General features: G+C 39.9%; 1 protein-coding gene across 1 annotated transcript in view; it reads right to left on the bottom strand.

The window, feature by feature from the left end:
• Window positions 1-16,806, bottom strand: part of T265_00461 (hypothetical protein) — a gene marked incomplete at both ends in the record, with an annotated part of 48,357 nt that overhangs the window by 6,803 nt on the left and 24,748 nt on the right. The window contains one exon of the mRNA XM_009164234.1: window positions 4-73. Within this exon, the coding sequence (XP_009162498.1) occupies window positions 4-73 (70 nt within the window). The remainder of the gene's footprint in view (window positions 1-3; window positions 74-16,806) is intronic.

The raw sequence follows: 16,806 nt of genomic DNA, 5'->3' as shown, positions 1-16,806 counted from the left end.
AACTTGGTGGGGGTGGAGGGGGAGGTGGTGGGGGTGATGGTGGAGTCATATGTTCCAGTTCATCCGGAGTTGCCTGATGGAGAACAACGTAAAAATTCGGGAAACACTTAACGGATCAGGAAATGAAATACAAGTTGAAAGTTCAAATTACAGAGGCAAAGGGACCATGACAAGTCTGTCAAAGTGTCTGCTCATGTGTACTTGTTACGCGAAACTGTATTCCCTGCTTCATTTTTCCGTCATTTGCATGTCGATTTCACGTAATATAAACTGCGATACAACCAGATGTAAGATACTTGTATCCGATAAATTGGCGGCTTTCCTAAACCTGTTCTGTCAGCACCCAGTTGTTTGGTCCCAGTTTCACACTTCTTGAAAATAACCTGGAATGCTTATTGGGCGACCGAACCAGCGGCTTGACAAACTCATTTACAGGAAGTGGGACAGCAGATTACTGCTTATCGGCCCACTTGTTATCCGAATTAAGTAAACGCTATTACTTGCGATCTCATTCGACACTCATCCACGGAGGTTTAATGAAGCCATTAAGGAAGTTTGTTTTACTTCGACATTATTGCTACATTGGACGGATTTTTTTCTTGAACGAACTTTACCCGTTCAAGGTTTTCTTGTAAGACAGATTGAGAGTCCTGAGCTCAGCCACGACGCAAAACTCAACATTTCCTGAAGATTTGTTCAATCCATGTATCAAATTTAGCGACCCATCTGGTGGAAACATGTCGAAAGTCAGGAGGATCGTTTTAATTGTGGATTTTCTGATTGAGTGATGTTACGCCATTTTAATGTCCTTTGGCAGTAGCTATCATCTTTTTTGCAACAATATTTCCGTATTTTGGGTACAGGTTCTTCGTATCGTACATGCCATGCACAAGCACTGCTACCTGGGTTACGAGAAACGAGGTCATTCAAGGGAATCTCTGGTGGAAGTGGCTGTTGCCACTACGTATAATCTCGGCCTTTCACCATGGCGATTTTGGCTAGCCAATCCGGGAGCTGACGTTTTTTCGTGATTTTTCAAACTACTCATAAGTAGATGGATTTATCTGAGAGCTCACTTACCATGTTACCATTTGGCGATTCAGTAACGTCGATTTTGCCTTCTAGTGAGTAAAATTAAAGCAAGCAAGAGTAGTACCAAACGAAGCTGTCCGTTTACTTGAGTCGTATTACGCTTCACTTCTACCGACATCTCGCAAAACATTCGTTGGACATCATTCAATAGAACCAGCAACATCCGGACCAAGCTTTACTAGGACTGTGGTGAATGTATAACAGAGGTCTGCTAAATGTGAACTAAACGAGAGGTAGCTGTGAGAAGGAAATGAGGTTATTTGAACTGGCCTCTATTTATCATCACAAATCAAGTAATCAACGGGTCACGTGGCGGATATCGCCGTATCCGTCTGAGGAGTTCCAATGAGAGCCTCATGCCGGTAAGCTTTTCGGGATTCGATCGCACTGTGTTGATTTGGACGTTCGGAAAAATTCCAGGCATCAGACATCCTAGCCACTGTTTTTTTCGTATCATTGAATATTCGGGTAAAATTTTCAATGTTCACTGGTGATTGCATCTGTAAGACAACAGGTGTTTGGATAATAAATCACTCCTAAAATCACTGGCCGGCCGATTTGACAAGCAGAATCGTGGCTTGGGAGCTGTTGGTTAATCCTTCTGCACTCACCTGATTGGTAACGACTCACGCTTGGTTGGGCGCTTTGGGATATGGTCACACACCACTATGAATAACAGACTTACTATAGACGTACTGCACTACTCATAAGGATGCTGAAATCCTTTCGACAGCCAACGACCGGTTTCCTTCTTCTTGGTGCTATCAGGTAGGCGCAATCCGCGAGTTTCCGTCAACCTTATGTTCTGCTTGAACCGAAACTGTACGAAATTGGCGAAGTAGGCTCATTTCCTTACTAGTTTCGTGTTGTTGGGAGACTCATCTGAATCTCAACCTAATCTCTCGTTTGCGAAGTCGAAGAATCTTCAGCAACCTTACGAGTAGTGTATTGCTGGTATACAATATACCCGTACACTTCGAATATTGTACCGACTGAAACACAAGACGGTCTTTTACAGCACATTTTGTCACTTAAAAACGCCATAAACGAGAGATTTAGGAAAGTTCCGGGCGAGTCTCCAGTCAAAACCAAACTGGTATGCAAGTGAGTGTATTTCGCTAACAGACTAGCTAGTTCACGCCACGTTGCAAAATAGCGAGGTTAGAAAAAGTCGGATTTATTTAACAAAATATCCACGGTAGTGAGTATCACTAAAAACTACCGGGGTAAATCTCAAAAGTGGACACAGGAAGGGTCTGTGGGCTGAGTACTTGAATTGCTGGCCACAGGTAAGATCCTGAGTGAAAGTTTCTAATGACACTGGAAGATTTCACGGAATACCCGCTAATCAAAAATGATACGGGCTAACGGATCTACACTGGATCTAATATTTGACTGGTAGAAACCGGTTCTTAGTTCACATCTTGGATTACTTGAGATGATTCTATAATTTTTGCTGAAATTCACAAATTCCTAGGCTTTCTTGGACAGATCCGGGGTGATGAGTTGTAAAGCCGAAACAAGTCCAAATAAGGAAATATCAGAAACGACGATTGCAGTTGAATGTGATTAAGAATACAAGCCCCATGAAAGAACTTTTTTATAGACAATTTTGTAAAAGACTGTCCAAAACATTCAGTCAGTCCTGAAGAAAAAAACCTCACGATCTTTCCCCAACCGTCAAAAGTGAGCAAACTTTTCCACCGGAGAATCGAAATGAGGTTTATTCACTTTATTGTTCATTAAAAGATGACAGACACGTTGCCCGAATCCCAAAATTGGCTAAATAAAAATCCAAGCTGTTCTTACAATCTTCTCTTTGCTTCAGATCAAATAACAAATGTTCTACACATGGGTATAAAATTACTTTATCCCATGATATTCCTCTTTTTTGCCATACACTTACTTGTAATACGGTTTTGGTAAAAAGAAGATGCATACTACACCTTGTCTACCATTTATTAATTCGGCCTGAAGCAATATCTCCAAGGGTGGGCCTGGGGAATAGTTACTATCATTTTGCGAACCAACTATTTGAAACAGCAACAATTCATGTGATAATGTTCATGGTATAATGTTTCATGATATAAACATTCAAAAGTTATCCCTAACACTCGTCGCATTTTCCATTTTCGCTAAGTTCTGTAGCGCCGACTGTTTTGATGCAAACAGTGGGGTTTAAGCGAGCCATATTAAGCAGTGGATATAAACACGAAGTTCACACAGTGGAACCTCATGATATCTATGTAGTTGAGTGTGCCATCCAGAAAAATATAGGCTAACGTGTATTTGGGAAACGTTTATCCGCGTCCTATCATGAGTCTACACCTGAATTGGGCAACTACTCTGCTGTTGACGTGCAACACTCATAAAGTTGCTAAAGACATTCTGATACCTCACTATCAGTTTTGTCCTTCTTTAAGCTCGCTGAGTTCTCCTAGTTTCCGAGTTTTCGTCAACCTTGTTTTCTAAGGGAACGCCAAGTTGTACGAAGCTGGCGTAGTATACTAACTGGAAAACCATTTTGGCATTAATGGAAGACTCGACTGGATCTCCCGTTTACGGTGTTTGTCAAACGAGAACGCCTCCTGAACAAGATCACATCGTGTTTCACTTGGTACAGTTTCCGAGATGTCACAGTCCATTTTCTCTGCTGAAAGTACTAGTAGTAAGACTGGTGAAAGCATTTCGACAGTCGAAGACTGGTTTTGCTCTTCTTGTGGCTCATCATATATAGGGCATCCAGTTGAACTACTCTTTAGCACCAATATAAATTGCGAATGAGTGTACTTCAAAATCCACTGCACTCGTTATTTAGACTAATTCTCTTAAGTCAATCCTGTGATTTCACTATTAAGACTCATAAATTTCCATAAAATTGCCTGGAGCAAACTGTTGCCCTCCTACTTCCACACTGGCGCATGCTCGACGAAGCGCACCTAAACGAGCTTTTCCTTGGCATGTGTTACTCCACAGTAACTTCCTCAGTGCTCTTCGTTTAAACTGTAGTCGTCCTAATAATTTCTTGACATATATTGAGACCAACAAACACGACGAACAGGCAAAGTGACTTCTGTAGGTAGCGAATAATTCATCTTTGTAAGTTTTCATCTGACAAACGCTTTGCTAGACAAGATCATATTCCTAGCGTTTCTGTCAGTTTGAACCTATCAATCCGAACTGTAACCCATGCAGCTCACTTGTCAACTCCACAACATCATCTGTAGCCCTTCTGTCCTCCCAGAATATACCAATAATCTCAAATGATCCTAGTATGCCTGTGCTACCAACCTACCTATTCAATAGTGTGTACATTTCAAAGTCGAATCGATTTTTCTAAATGTGGCTTGATCGACAGCATAACGCTCTCTCACTCGTATACGGTAGTATGCACCACCTGGCAATTAGGCTCTTACTCACATTTAAATCCAAACATTGATCTGCGGTCTATCTATCTATCTATCTATCTATCTATCTATCTATCTATCTATCTATCTATCTATCTATCTATCTATCTATCTATCTATCTATCTATCTATCTATCTATCTATCTATCTATCTATCTATCTATCTATCTATCTATCTATCTATCTATCTATCTATCTATCTATCTATCTATCTATCTATCTATCTATCTATCTATCTATCTATCTATCTATCTATCTATCTATCTATCTATCTATCTATCTATCTATCTATCTATCTATCTATCTATCTATCTATCTATCTATCTATCTATCTATCTATCTATCTATCTATCTATCTATCTATCTATCTATCTATTTATATATATATACTGATATGTATTGGAGGCGAACATCCACCCTTTACTACTTTCTTAAAGCACATTCTACTTATTTTGGTATCATTTTCAATGTCAGGAAATTTAAACTGAGTGAATGGCATCTGAACATAAAGCTGTCAGACGTAACAAGCGACTATAACCTCTTGATCCTGAGAATTTTCATTACAAGTTGAAAGGAAAGCGATTGTACACCCAATTCTGCGGTATTATCAACAAAAATACCGCTCGTTTGCTAGTGAAATGAAGGTAGTAGCACCCTCTACGACTTAATTACTGTTAAAAGGCCTGGAAGCCACTGATGGTCAAGCCAAATTAGGTTACATTGCCTCAGTCCATCGGAGTGTTTGTATTCGGAAAATGGTATGCGGTTGCTTAAGATAGACTACAAAAGCATTCCGGGATGAGGACCACAAATGGCCGGATGCGAGATATTATAGATAGTAATTTTTTGTATGTTACTTTGTATTCGGTGCTTACTCTGAAGTCCTTGATGCAACAGAGAATGAGTGGTGTGTTTAGGAGGTGTCACCATTCTCTAGGAAAGTCGTTCAAAATTTCGTCGCTAATTCTGTCCACAGGAGCTAAATATCCATTTTGGGGACTGTTTAGACTGTCCGATTTTTGGGCTAATTCACCACAGAAAGAACTCCGATAATTTGTTGATTTTTCCCCTAATCATCGCCTCTTTATCTTTACCTGCATTGCAATTAAGTGGAAGTATACGTTCCCTGATATCCAAAGAATTCTTAGACTCATTTCTTCAAAAAGGTGTCCTCTTTTTTATATGCACCACACGTAAGTTGCAGAAATCTGGGTGGTTTGGCAACGTTTAATCAGACTGATTGTTAACGAAAGCGGCATCTGAATGATAGCGAATAACATTCGGACATTCATTTCCGAACCTTGTGTTCAAAGGTTAGCACGCAGTAAAATGGCCTCCTCCATGGATTCGACACACAACACTGATATTGCACTTTCACTTATATGCCTGAAGATTTTTAACATACTAGTGATCTATAAGTCCTAACCAAATATGGTGACCTGCTCATAGGAATGAAAACATATTGTAAGTATAAAATTGACAAGTGTTTGTTGGAAATCTGGCTGAAAAAGACGCTTATACGAACTCCCAGACATTACTGACAGGAGGTACGTAGAAATATCCACACTACCTACAAAATGGACAAGTAGCTTAGAAATGGAATGAAAATGTGAATGCAATCTTGTGAGCTGACGTCGATTCTTTTCTTAAATGTGCCTTGAAGAACGAGGTACAAAGCAAACGTGTGAGAGAAATTCATCAGTAAACTGGGCTAGTTAGATTGCTGGTAACTAGAAGCTGCAACCACTGGCAATTCGGACTGTTGTGAATCTCAAAAGTGGTTTCAAGACCTGTGTTCTTTCCGTTTGAGTTCGAAAGGTATACGTGCTCCAGTCCGTAGGTTAATCCAACCTCTGCCCGAAATCCGTAGTCGTTGTGTATGTAAAAGGAGTCAGTGATGAACAGCGCAAATGAGGAAGTTCATGAACGTCATAATACACCTTTTTATAATGAGCTATGCCGCGTAAATTGGAGAGTGCTGTGTTACTCATTTCTGGTTGCATCTGACAGATACGGGAGCATAAGGTGAAGGGACGGGTTTGATGGTCCTTTTCTTTGATTTTTAACTACCTTGAAATACTGGGATGACCGTCTAAGTTTTCCAGCCTAGAAGTAGCTCGGACTCATGGATACAGGAAGTTTACAATTAATCAAGGCTGGTGGATAAGTTCACAATTCCGGGGAATTTCGGGACTGTCACGATCGAAGGCCATCTATTTTCGTGGAGAATAAGTATGAAGTATTAACGATGTTTCCTGTTTAGAGTGAACCATGGAAAAAAGTATCAAGAATAAAATAAAGCGGGAGATATACCGGGCGTTTGAACTGAGCACAGTGAACTTGTTGAAATACACTGTGATGGGACTTGGTGGACTGTTTCATTCTCCAATGTTCAGAATTTTGGAGCTGATAAATTATTTCATCCACCCAGATGGGTACAGACATAACGTTTACAATGAGCCCTGTGTTTTGGTCTCCTTTTTAATTCTACTTGATGGAAAGGTAAAAGTGGGTAAGAACCAGACGGTGTTTCTGAAGGGAGATCCTCCAGATGACAATAATGATTTTGGTGATGAAACACGAGCTTACTGTTTGAAGCCGAAACACAAACATGGTGGTAGAATATGATGCGGATGTACGCTTTCATACCATCCAGAATAACACTTCAACCTACACATATTGTATCCGGACTTCGGACCTACGAAGAAATAAAATAAGATAGATTTTGCGGTCCTTTTTGGATGGGTGAAAAGAGTTGCCTTCCAGTAACCTGCGGAGGCAGCGACGTTCTATAATACCGATAGTCTGCGTTGAACCTGCGCGCTTCTTGGATACCACTCAGGAACAGATGACGTTATAAGGTTCATGATAAACGAATCTTCCAATGGTGAAGACCTTTTTCCGTTTTCAACAAACATGGTGGCTAAAACAGTACACTATCTGGTTGTGTTCTTGATGTTGGAAGGTTTAAAATTACAGGATGCTACCCTAGCTACCTTTGATGGTAATAGATTATGCCTGTAAACTACCAAGCCCACCTTGTCTCAAGCACAGCTCACTACGACAAAAACCATTTTTTTGAAAGTGAAAATGATACCTTGGGCAGATACTGTGACTTATGCAGTCTCGAAGTCACTTACATTACCTATCGGGTGATTTGATATCTATCCAAAACTGTACTACGGATTTTCAGAACAACAAAAACATGAAATAGAATACCAAGTGACATGTAACATTTTTCGAGAATTCGCCACACCAAGTCCGGAAGAATGTGGTCAGTGTATTGAAAAAGTTCGCGTCACTTAAGAGTGAATAGTGTCATATACTGATCAAGCGACAAGCAGCTGCTCGAAATCGAATGACAGCCTGTAAGGCTTATATTAGGAATAATGCAAGTATACCATGATGAAGATTTCAAAGGGTTGTAAAAAGCTGTCTTGATATTACCAGTGGATGAGTTGACTTTACTGTATGAGATTAGCTGATAAAGTTGCTTCTCTATTTCGAGAAAAGCTTCGACAGTAATAGAGTTGGTGAACCTAACCGAAAAGATGAGTAATATTGTGCTGCCACTTTGCACATTAGTTTAGGGTTTGGAAAAAATCATTTTTTGGGGGGACAGATAATAGGGCATGCAAAGGAGACAAACAAAGAAGGAAGGGACAAACGATCCAATCTAGGGACCCTTCACGCATCAACATTCTCTTTACACATGTGAGTAATTATGCATGTGTGCATGTAAGATAAATAGTGTTAGTAGGTGTGTTTTCTCAGCTACGAAGGGAATATTCCATTCGGCTCACGGGGGATTACCAGGAAGTAAAAGAACGAAATATTGACCGTTTATAGGTGAACAAAAGATCTAGTTTTGCATTTTTGGTTGCAACTGGTCAAAGTAATGTGTACGTGCCCGGTCCAGCTAGGTCATTTTTGTTGGCAGATGAGCACAGTCAAAATTTTGCATGGAACTGGTGTCAGCTGTTGACACTGATGGATGTACGCGAATGGCAAATTAGTCCATGTATTCTGGAGTGTATTTCTATGAACATCACTGTTGTGTACTTATAGCCAGACAATATACGGTCACATATTTAGACGGTCTACAGTTTGAACACAGACAGACGGTCATTAAAGTTTCGGGACTTTGTCCTCAGGTCGGTAGATATTTAACGATTAAAATAGGAATAAATAGTGAAATGAACAGCAGATTAAGAAGGGAGGTAATTAATTGTCAGTGAACCACAAGTCGCATCAGATTATTTGCTACAGGAAGATTCAGAGGGCCACTGATCGACTGGGTCTACCGATTGGTGTCACATGATCAAGACAGTCTCAAACCTCGTACGCTGAACAGCACAGTGCCGGAGTTCGCAGTTGTATTTCGACTTCTTCAACGCCTCTTGAAGCCCCAAGTGTAAGGTTGATAATAAAAAACGGATCGTCTGGATTGATCACGTGGTAGTTGTCATTGATGTGTGACGCAGTCGAGATTTTGGTCGAACCATCGAGCCTAATAATGTTCAGGTAGGAGGGATGTTCACAAATTCTCCAACAGAAGGAGGACTAGAAGACTGACATCGTGTCTTTGATGTTTAAGCTGAGCAGAGCGTTGCTTACAAACCAGGATAACTGAGTTGCAGCCAAAAATGTGTCCTTCTGATGCTCCCGAGAACAAGGTCATGCCAAAACGAATGAGCTGATTACAAAATAAGTGCGCACAAAAAGACAGTATACTTTAACACATGGAAAAATAAGCTTTTGGTGGAAACAGCTGACAAAGTTGCTTCCGTTGCTGCTGTTGTGGCTTTGGTTGAAAGTGAAAAAACAACCAGACCAGATAATTTTATATGCAGTCATTTGACGTGACAAGCACCGAATAATCTATAAGGGTAGAGAAAAGTAACCACTCCAAAGATATTCAAATTTGTCGACAAATCCACCAAAAGTGGTGAACCAAGAAACCAATTCAATCAAGACCCGCTGTTGGTAGAGGAATTCATGTGAGATTCAATACTTAAATTGTAAACTGTCCCTTGATTTTGTCTCTTTGATGATTGAAAATTTCGTTCAGTTAGTGGATATCGTTATGTCGCGGGAAATGCAATTTGAGTGGTTCAGTTTTCCCCATACATCTTATTACTCAGGATGATGAAGTTTTTTGTACCAGCAGCTGACAGTGTTACTAAATAGGACAGCTATTCAGCTTTGTCTGCTGAACCATTTTCCGCGAAACCGTTAGAGAGGGTTAGTAGACTTTTGGAAAAAACAACTTGTTAGTTGTCTTGAAGTAGATCTGTCAAGCATATGGTTAGTTTTACATAATCTAATACTGAGCTTTGTACCGCATTCGAGTTATGGTGGATCAGTCAATACTAGGAAGCGTGCATGTCTACGCGTTTTCAGGCGGCGGTACCAGATACACTTTGTAATCTGACCAGTTCATTAGCTTGATGTTTCGAAGCAACGCGAACATTTTATTGAGGTGGTTTGTTTATCGCAGCAACAGCATGGGGAGCGGTTATGGGACCAAGTTTCTTCCTTGGAATTGAAGGTAGCGAGTCATTCAATGCCCTAAAGTGCGAAACAGACGTCCATTTCTTCCGCATCACCAAGGTACTTTACTCCTTTTAGGAAAACCATCATGGTTATCCAAACTAAATTTTATTCTTTTGTCCGTATAGCTGATGTCTTGCATTTGAAACTCCGTGTGTTTGATGTGACAGTTTTTTTCATTCCGGAAGCTTCTTCTGGGGACCACTTTAGAAACAGTACATACTTTAGTAGTTGTTGTATGCATCGCACAGTAACATTCAACGTGAGGGTCTTTGTCAGTTGATTTAAGGTATTCCGCCTTAATGTGCACCTGTTCATCCACCGCATTGATAGAAAGCCATGGATACTTTCCGTGATGTTTTATTAGCAGATTGCTGATATTCAGTCCTAGCTTTTTATGCCAGTACTTGACCCAGACCACTCTCAGACGGCCTGATCTAATAGTTAACCAGTAACTTCAGTTTCAACACAAAAGCCGAATAAAGATTGCTCACAAGTCACGTATGAACTTGCAGCTGACTGATGAAGTGTAGGTGAACAGGCAAACGGGGTGTAAAAGGTTTCCGATTATCTGTTTTACGACTCATTGTTTGCTTTTTGTTTACATTTGCAGGATGGTCTTTATAACAGTGAACACATCCCAGGGGTGTTTGTACTCGATTAGCTGGCTGACCTGTTCGAATTGCTCTTAGTGTAACACAGCTTCTGGTGGTCATTCGGTCTTATCAGATTCTCTTCATAATCAGTCACTACGTTGTTTTCATTGGATAAATCTTGATAAGACTGAATGGCATTTTTTCGCTTCACACTGTGAACTAGATCCAATAATATGCAAGAGAACAAACATGTCATTTAGAAACTGCAGAATTATCCATAGACAAGTGATTTTTGTTAAAGTCAGCTGTTTGTCGTTTTATGTGGAAATCGCGTGCTGCTGGGTTCTATACGAAGGGTTGACCGAAAAGGCATCGAAAGATCATGCACATTGGGGAGCGGAACAGGAGGTAAACTGAATCCGGGAACGCGCATTCTGACGAGCAAAGGGAAATTCACTCGGTATCAACTTACAGCTCGATAGCTAGAAATATCGTTTTTGGAGTATCCCATGAAGGCAAGGTGATAACGTTGGCGTTCACGAGCCTGGAACGGTGTTCACAAATCGGATTAGAACGGTAAAAGCCTTGAATTATTTTTCGTCCGTCTTTTGGACTTGTAAATAATCAACTGGATTTGTTTTGACTTTATTGCTTGATTTGTTCCATGTGTCAAGTTTGGGAAGTGGTTCGACGCAAACAAAACGTTCATTCTAATGTAGAGACACAGGTAATATGGGAGCAGATATTTGAAAAAATAAACTAGGTAAGCCACAATTATTAAACTCAGCGTTTAACCAATCCTAATAAATGATAAGAGAACATAGGGACTGCTATCGACAATTATAAAAATTAGGAATACCATTAGTACACCGCTCTAACAAACTTGCAAACTTGGCCTGTTGAGGTAGTGAAAGCATCGTTTGTTTATTTAAGCGATTTCAAGCAAATGATTTTTCAGAGTATCTGAACACAATTAAGGTTGTTTACGAAGTTCATACTTTTGTCCCTGGCCGAGGCATTCTACTCTTCAGAGTACTGCAGGTGTATCTGAAACGACCAGATACGTGAGGCTAGTGACTTACTATCGCAGGGATCCCAGCTGTATATATTTGCTCTCATATGGCACAGGCTCGTATACCCACTTGAGATCATCATTGTTTGGAAGCTACTTTAGTGTTTAAAGGAACTCTTGGGTTTTCTAATGTGTACTACTCAAAAGACTCTCAAAAACTCTTCGACTATCAATGACCGGTTTTGCCCGTTCTCAGGCTCGTCAAGCAAGTGCAACACCGTTGAGCAAAATTATAATTCAGCCCACATTTTAGGCAATTCGACAGCTGCACCCACCTGACCTACAAATGCAGCTACATACCAGCTGATTTGCACTTCTGTAAAGTCGTTTAACTAAATGTCCTGCACACGGGGTGCCATATGTTGCAGTTGGTACGATATTCGAGACATTGGAGCATATTTTCTCGACCGAAGAATACTTATAAGGTTATTGGACTCTCTTCGACAGTCCACAGCCGGTTTCGTCTAGTTTGCGGCTCACCCGGTAGGCGCAGTTCCTCATGAATAATGTGTCGTTGGGCAAATATTATAGATTGCGGCAAATGTCATACTAACTGATATCTTTTGTGGCCTGTGCACAACATATTATGTTGTTGAACATCATGAAGTAGACTCATTTAGATTCAGTTGACCAAATTATTTGCAAGTGAGTGTATTTCGCAAGTCTTTGGTTTGGTTAAAACAAGATCTGTTTGGATGGACTTTACGATTTTTCATAGGCTAAAGATAGCTCACATTTGGCAATCGAACACCAAAACGTCTTCGCACTACATCGGGTAACCTCCTAATATAAGAAGGTTTTTTAGTTTACGGGATGAAAGTCTCAGTTAAGCGAAATGTCCGGTTCTCGGAAAATCTGGCCATCTGAGGTCTTTCATCCCTATTCTAGTGCGTAGCGACAGCAAACCTTAGAATGTTTTGTCATCAGTGGCGTGCTGTTGATCTAGGCTGGTAAAATCGATTTCCTGTTTTGAGGTAAATATTGTTGGAAAGATACAACATGACCAGGACACCTGAGTCTGGTCGCCATAAACAAATATCACCATAAAATGTTTATTATTTCCATTTTTACTGTATAAATATCTCTACACACGTTGATCGGCCTGTCACACTATAAGCTCTATGACTACCAATGAATGAGTATAAGACCCCATTTCGGTGACCAACTATGTCATTTAATTAATTTTAAAATTACTTTTGTGTTAATAATAAGATTTCTATTGAATATTGTTTGGAAAGTTAATGTAAGAGACTAAAGTAATGGCGAACCAATAATCTGTCTAACTAATCCATCAAATGATCAGAGGAAGCAATGTTAAAAACAAAAGCTAATTTAGAGTTTATGATTTTCAGACATAAAACTTGCCCTAATCTCAATAAATTGAAGTGTGCTAAGGATACGTCTGGGCTTCACCACACGATATAAAGGTAGTTGGTATCTAATTACTTCTCATGAAGCAAATAATTAGAAAAAAACACTTTTCTGGCAACTTTTTTTAAAATCACATCTATCGTATTCTTGACTGGCTGTGGGCAAAACAGGATACCGATTATGACTTTGCGTTTTTGTAGCCTACTAAACACAACTCGAATGCCAGAAGGCTGATACCGGGAGTCGAAAGACTCAAGGCGTTTTTAGTTACCCCTGGAGACCAATTTTTTTCAACTCCACGCACGGTCTCCAGAGGGTAACCAAACCAGTAATAGACAGTGATTTGAAGTCTATCCAGTAGTTTAGGGATTTGTTGATGCACCTCAATTTGCGCCTTTGTGCCTGCCAATAATATTCCTTTGTTTGTCAAAAAGAGTTAATGTGTGGATAAGCTACTAAAGATGAACCACAAAAATAAACGTTATATATAAAGGTATTCATGAACAAAAGGTTCAAGGCTACTATTCCTATAGAGACCAAACACTGTCTCAGCAAGATTCCCGAGGCAAGTGTACGACAGCAGTAGACAAAATTATTGTTAATATACATAAACTTTCACAATATTATATCACTTGAGAGTATATATGTTTATGTACAAGAACATTAACGATTTTACTGTCAGAATAGCACGGAACTGTAATTAACTTCAAAAATTTGCTCGTTTTGCAGCTTTCAAAATACACACGACCGAAGAAAAGCCGCGGAAATATTATATTGCCACGCTCATTTTCTAGCTAACATGGACTACCTGTCAAGCAGAAACCGTATTTTTTTCAGTAGAGACAGTGTTTGCCCAGCCTAAAATTGATAGCGAATCAAAAAGCAGAAATTTGTTTTAAATATCTGTTTCATCTATTGTCCAAGGTATGTTTACGCTCCTGGCTAATAGTTTACTGTTCCTGTCTTCTACACGCCGATTAACGACGTCACAAAAATTACGATGTTCAAGGAATTAGAATAAAAATAGGGCAGAAAAATAAGCTACTCCGAAACGTTATGAATTCGATGAATTACAGCTCCAAATTGCGTGTTCTGGAAACTGCAATATCTTCATCAGAGTTTCTGGCGCAAGATTCTCTTTGAGCCCCCGGGCGACAGAATAAAACAAAATTTCAACAAAAAGCGTGTCTTGATGCCTTGGCCAAATCTAACATATGGTGTTGGATTGCGCAAACCAAGCAGTCGAGATAAAACTTATCTCTAACTTTTCCCCAGCCAACCCTTAGACGAACGAACTATTTTTTAGATGTAAAGCTACAGCTGATCCGACACATTTATAAAAAGAACCAAATAACATTTACATCAACCGAATTATGAGCACTTCATAAAATCAGTAAAACAGCGAACAAGCAGGAGTCGTTCTTCAGAACAGTCAACCGGCTCGTATACCTCTATCTTCAGTTGCGAGCAATCGCTAAAAGCTTCCAGTTAGGCCACAATAAACAGGTGATTCACGCTATCCCACAGATGCAGGCGACAGGGACTTCAATAAAACCACATTGCCATTAATATTTGCGAAACTTTACAAAATACACGAAAGTAAAATACTAGCATTCAGGCCTGAACCTAAGATTATTTCATAGTCAGTGCATGCGCGTGTCGTCTGGAGTCCAGAATGAAGCACAGTGTCACACCATTCATAATAACCCCGCCATACAGATTACCGTTACTCATTGTGAAACCCGTAGCCAACATTCGACCATACTGTAGACTTGTTATGCTAACCTCAAGTAATGACCATAGAATACCGCGACCTTGACTACTGAAGTCACATAAATATCTATCTATGTTTACTAGAAAGTCAGTAAGTTGTATTGAAAGGCTTATCATTCATGACGTAAAAAATTTAGTCTTTTGGGAACCGAAGTCAGCCCATGGGGATTGAAGAGGATAATACAAAGAGGAAATATTACGCTATTCTGGAATTTAGGCCTTTAGCCATGATCTTAAATGAAAGCTGGAAGCTTACTGCTCAAAAGATCCTGTGTTGTCACGGCCATTTTGTCCAGTGCGTACATTGAAACCATCTGAGTAACCATTGTATACTGCGTGGGCAAACGGCCCGCCGATGGGCATACGGGATGATTAGCTCGTTTAAGCAAGAAATCGTTGTAACACGAATGGCTACATACAAGAAACATAGAATTCTTGTCGACTGAACTAGTTTCTATTGACTTGACACACACCGTTTAAATCGGTTTCATGACTGTCATCGACACGTTGAAATTACGTGAGGAATATCCTTATGATGAATTTATTTTGCCTTTTGGGCTTTACTTACCTAACTACTAGTCAATGAACATTCTGAATCACAAACTGGAAACACACTGGGTTTTTTCGGTCTGAACTGATCTTCTATTTCCGGCTGTTTCAGATTTAAGCAGGCAACTCGCTGCTGAATATAGTATTGCAAGCATTTTTGAAAGTATATTTCCAAACACTGGTTTTGATGAAATTGTATGCATCCAGCAAGCTTTCTTGCTTCCTGCAGGCTCGTCGATCTTGTTCGCTATTGTTGATGGTGTGAACGTCGGCTACATGCAATTCCATCTGGTAGTGGTCTCTGCCAATAACTGTGATGCCAAGTTATTTTTTGTTGGTTTTGGGTTTTTGGGGAACGTAACAAAACCTGCCGCCTTGCAAGTTGATGAAAATAACCAAGAAATTTTGATTTCTTCGGGTGAGTCTTACTGAATCAACAAAGCTGTTTTATTGCTTTTCACACATTCTTCAATGTCAAAAAGGGGAATCCCAGGGATCGCTATGTGTTTTGCCCAAGCGGGGCCCGAAATGTCAAGTTCGTCAGTAACAGTCCTCGGCAAGTTTGATTTTTTAACTCTTAAATATGCAAAGGGGTAAAATATGACAAAATTTGCTTTGAAGAGCCTATAAAATATAAGAATCAGCCAAAAAGGAAATGAAAAAATGCAAATTCTTGACAAGTTCATCGCACAAACTAAAATAAGAAAGCACCAAGTCATGCCCGTCTGAGCGGAAGTATGGTTGGTCGGTCATAAAAGGGTGAAGCGCTGCACGCGACCAAGCATGCAATGTGCATCTGATGGATCTTAATCAGAGTAAAAAGCACGGTAGGTTATATTTGACAAATAAAGCATTACCATTTCTTAAACGTCAGTTCATCGGTAGCAAAGCAACGCAAAAATGTCATGAGACAGTACTTCTTAAAAGCGCACTATCAGTTGCATCTGTGATGGAAGCAGGTGGATGGAACGAATATTGCAAACGGCTGTCTGGAAGTGTCCCCGTCAATTTACTTTGTATTGTGGTAACAGGAACTGAACCCTTGAGTTTTCGGCACTCCACTCGCTTTATTTCTAAGTGACAATTTTTTCAAGCAAGTATGTCATGCAACTGGTGTCTCTACCATCCACAAGAAAATGAATTCAACCGACACCTCATCGATAAAAATTCATAAAAGGAAGCTAGTTACATCAGGCAAAGCGTTTCACTTTTTAAAAGAACGCAGTTGTCTGGTTACTGCAAAGTCTCACGCACTGTTCTGTCAAAATAGGTAGACAACAAAGTACTCCCTAAAGAAAAAAAGAAAATGGTATGCTTAAAGCTGGCGAGTACTGGAAGTTTCCTTAATTAAATGTCAAATTCTACCCACTTGATTGCTCGTTACAGATTGCAT

The sequence above is a fragment of the Opisthorchis viverrini genome (assembly GCF_000715545.1).
Source record: "Opisthorchis viverrini unplaced genomic scaffold opera_v5_4, whole genome shotgun sequence".
Lineage (NCBI taxonomy): Eukaryota > Metazoa > Platyhelminthes > Trematoda > Opisthorchiida > Opisthorchiidae > Opisthorchis > Opisthorchis viverrini.
Note: the sequence above shows the minus strand (reverse complement) of the source record. Positions and strands in the feature narration are given on the sequence as shown.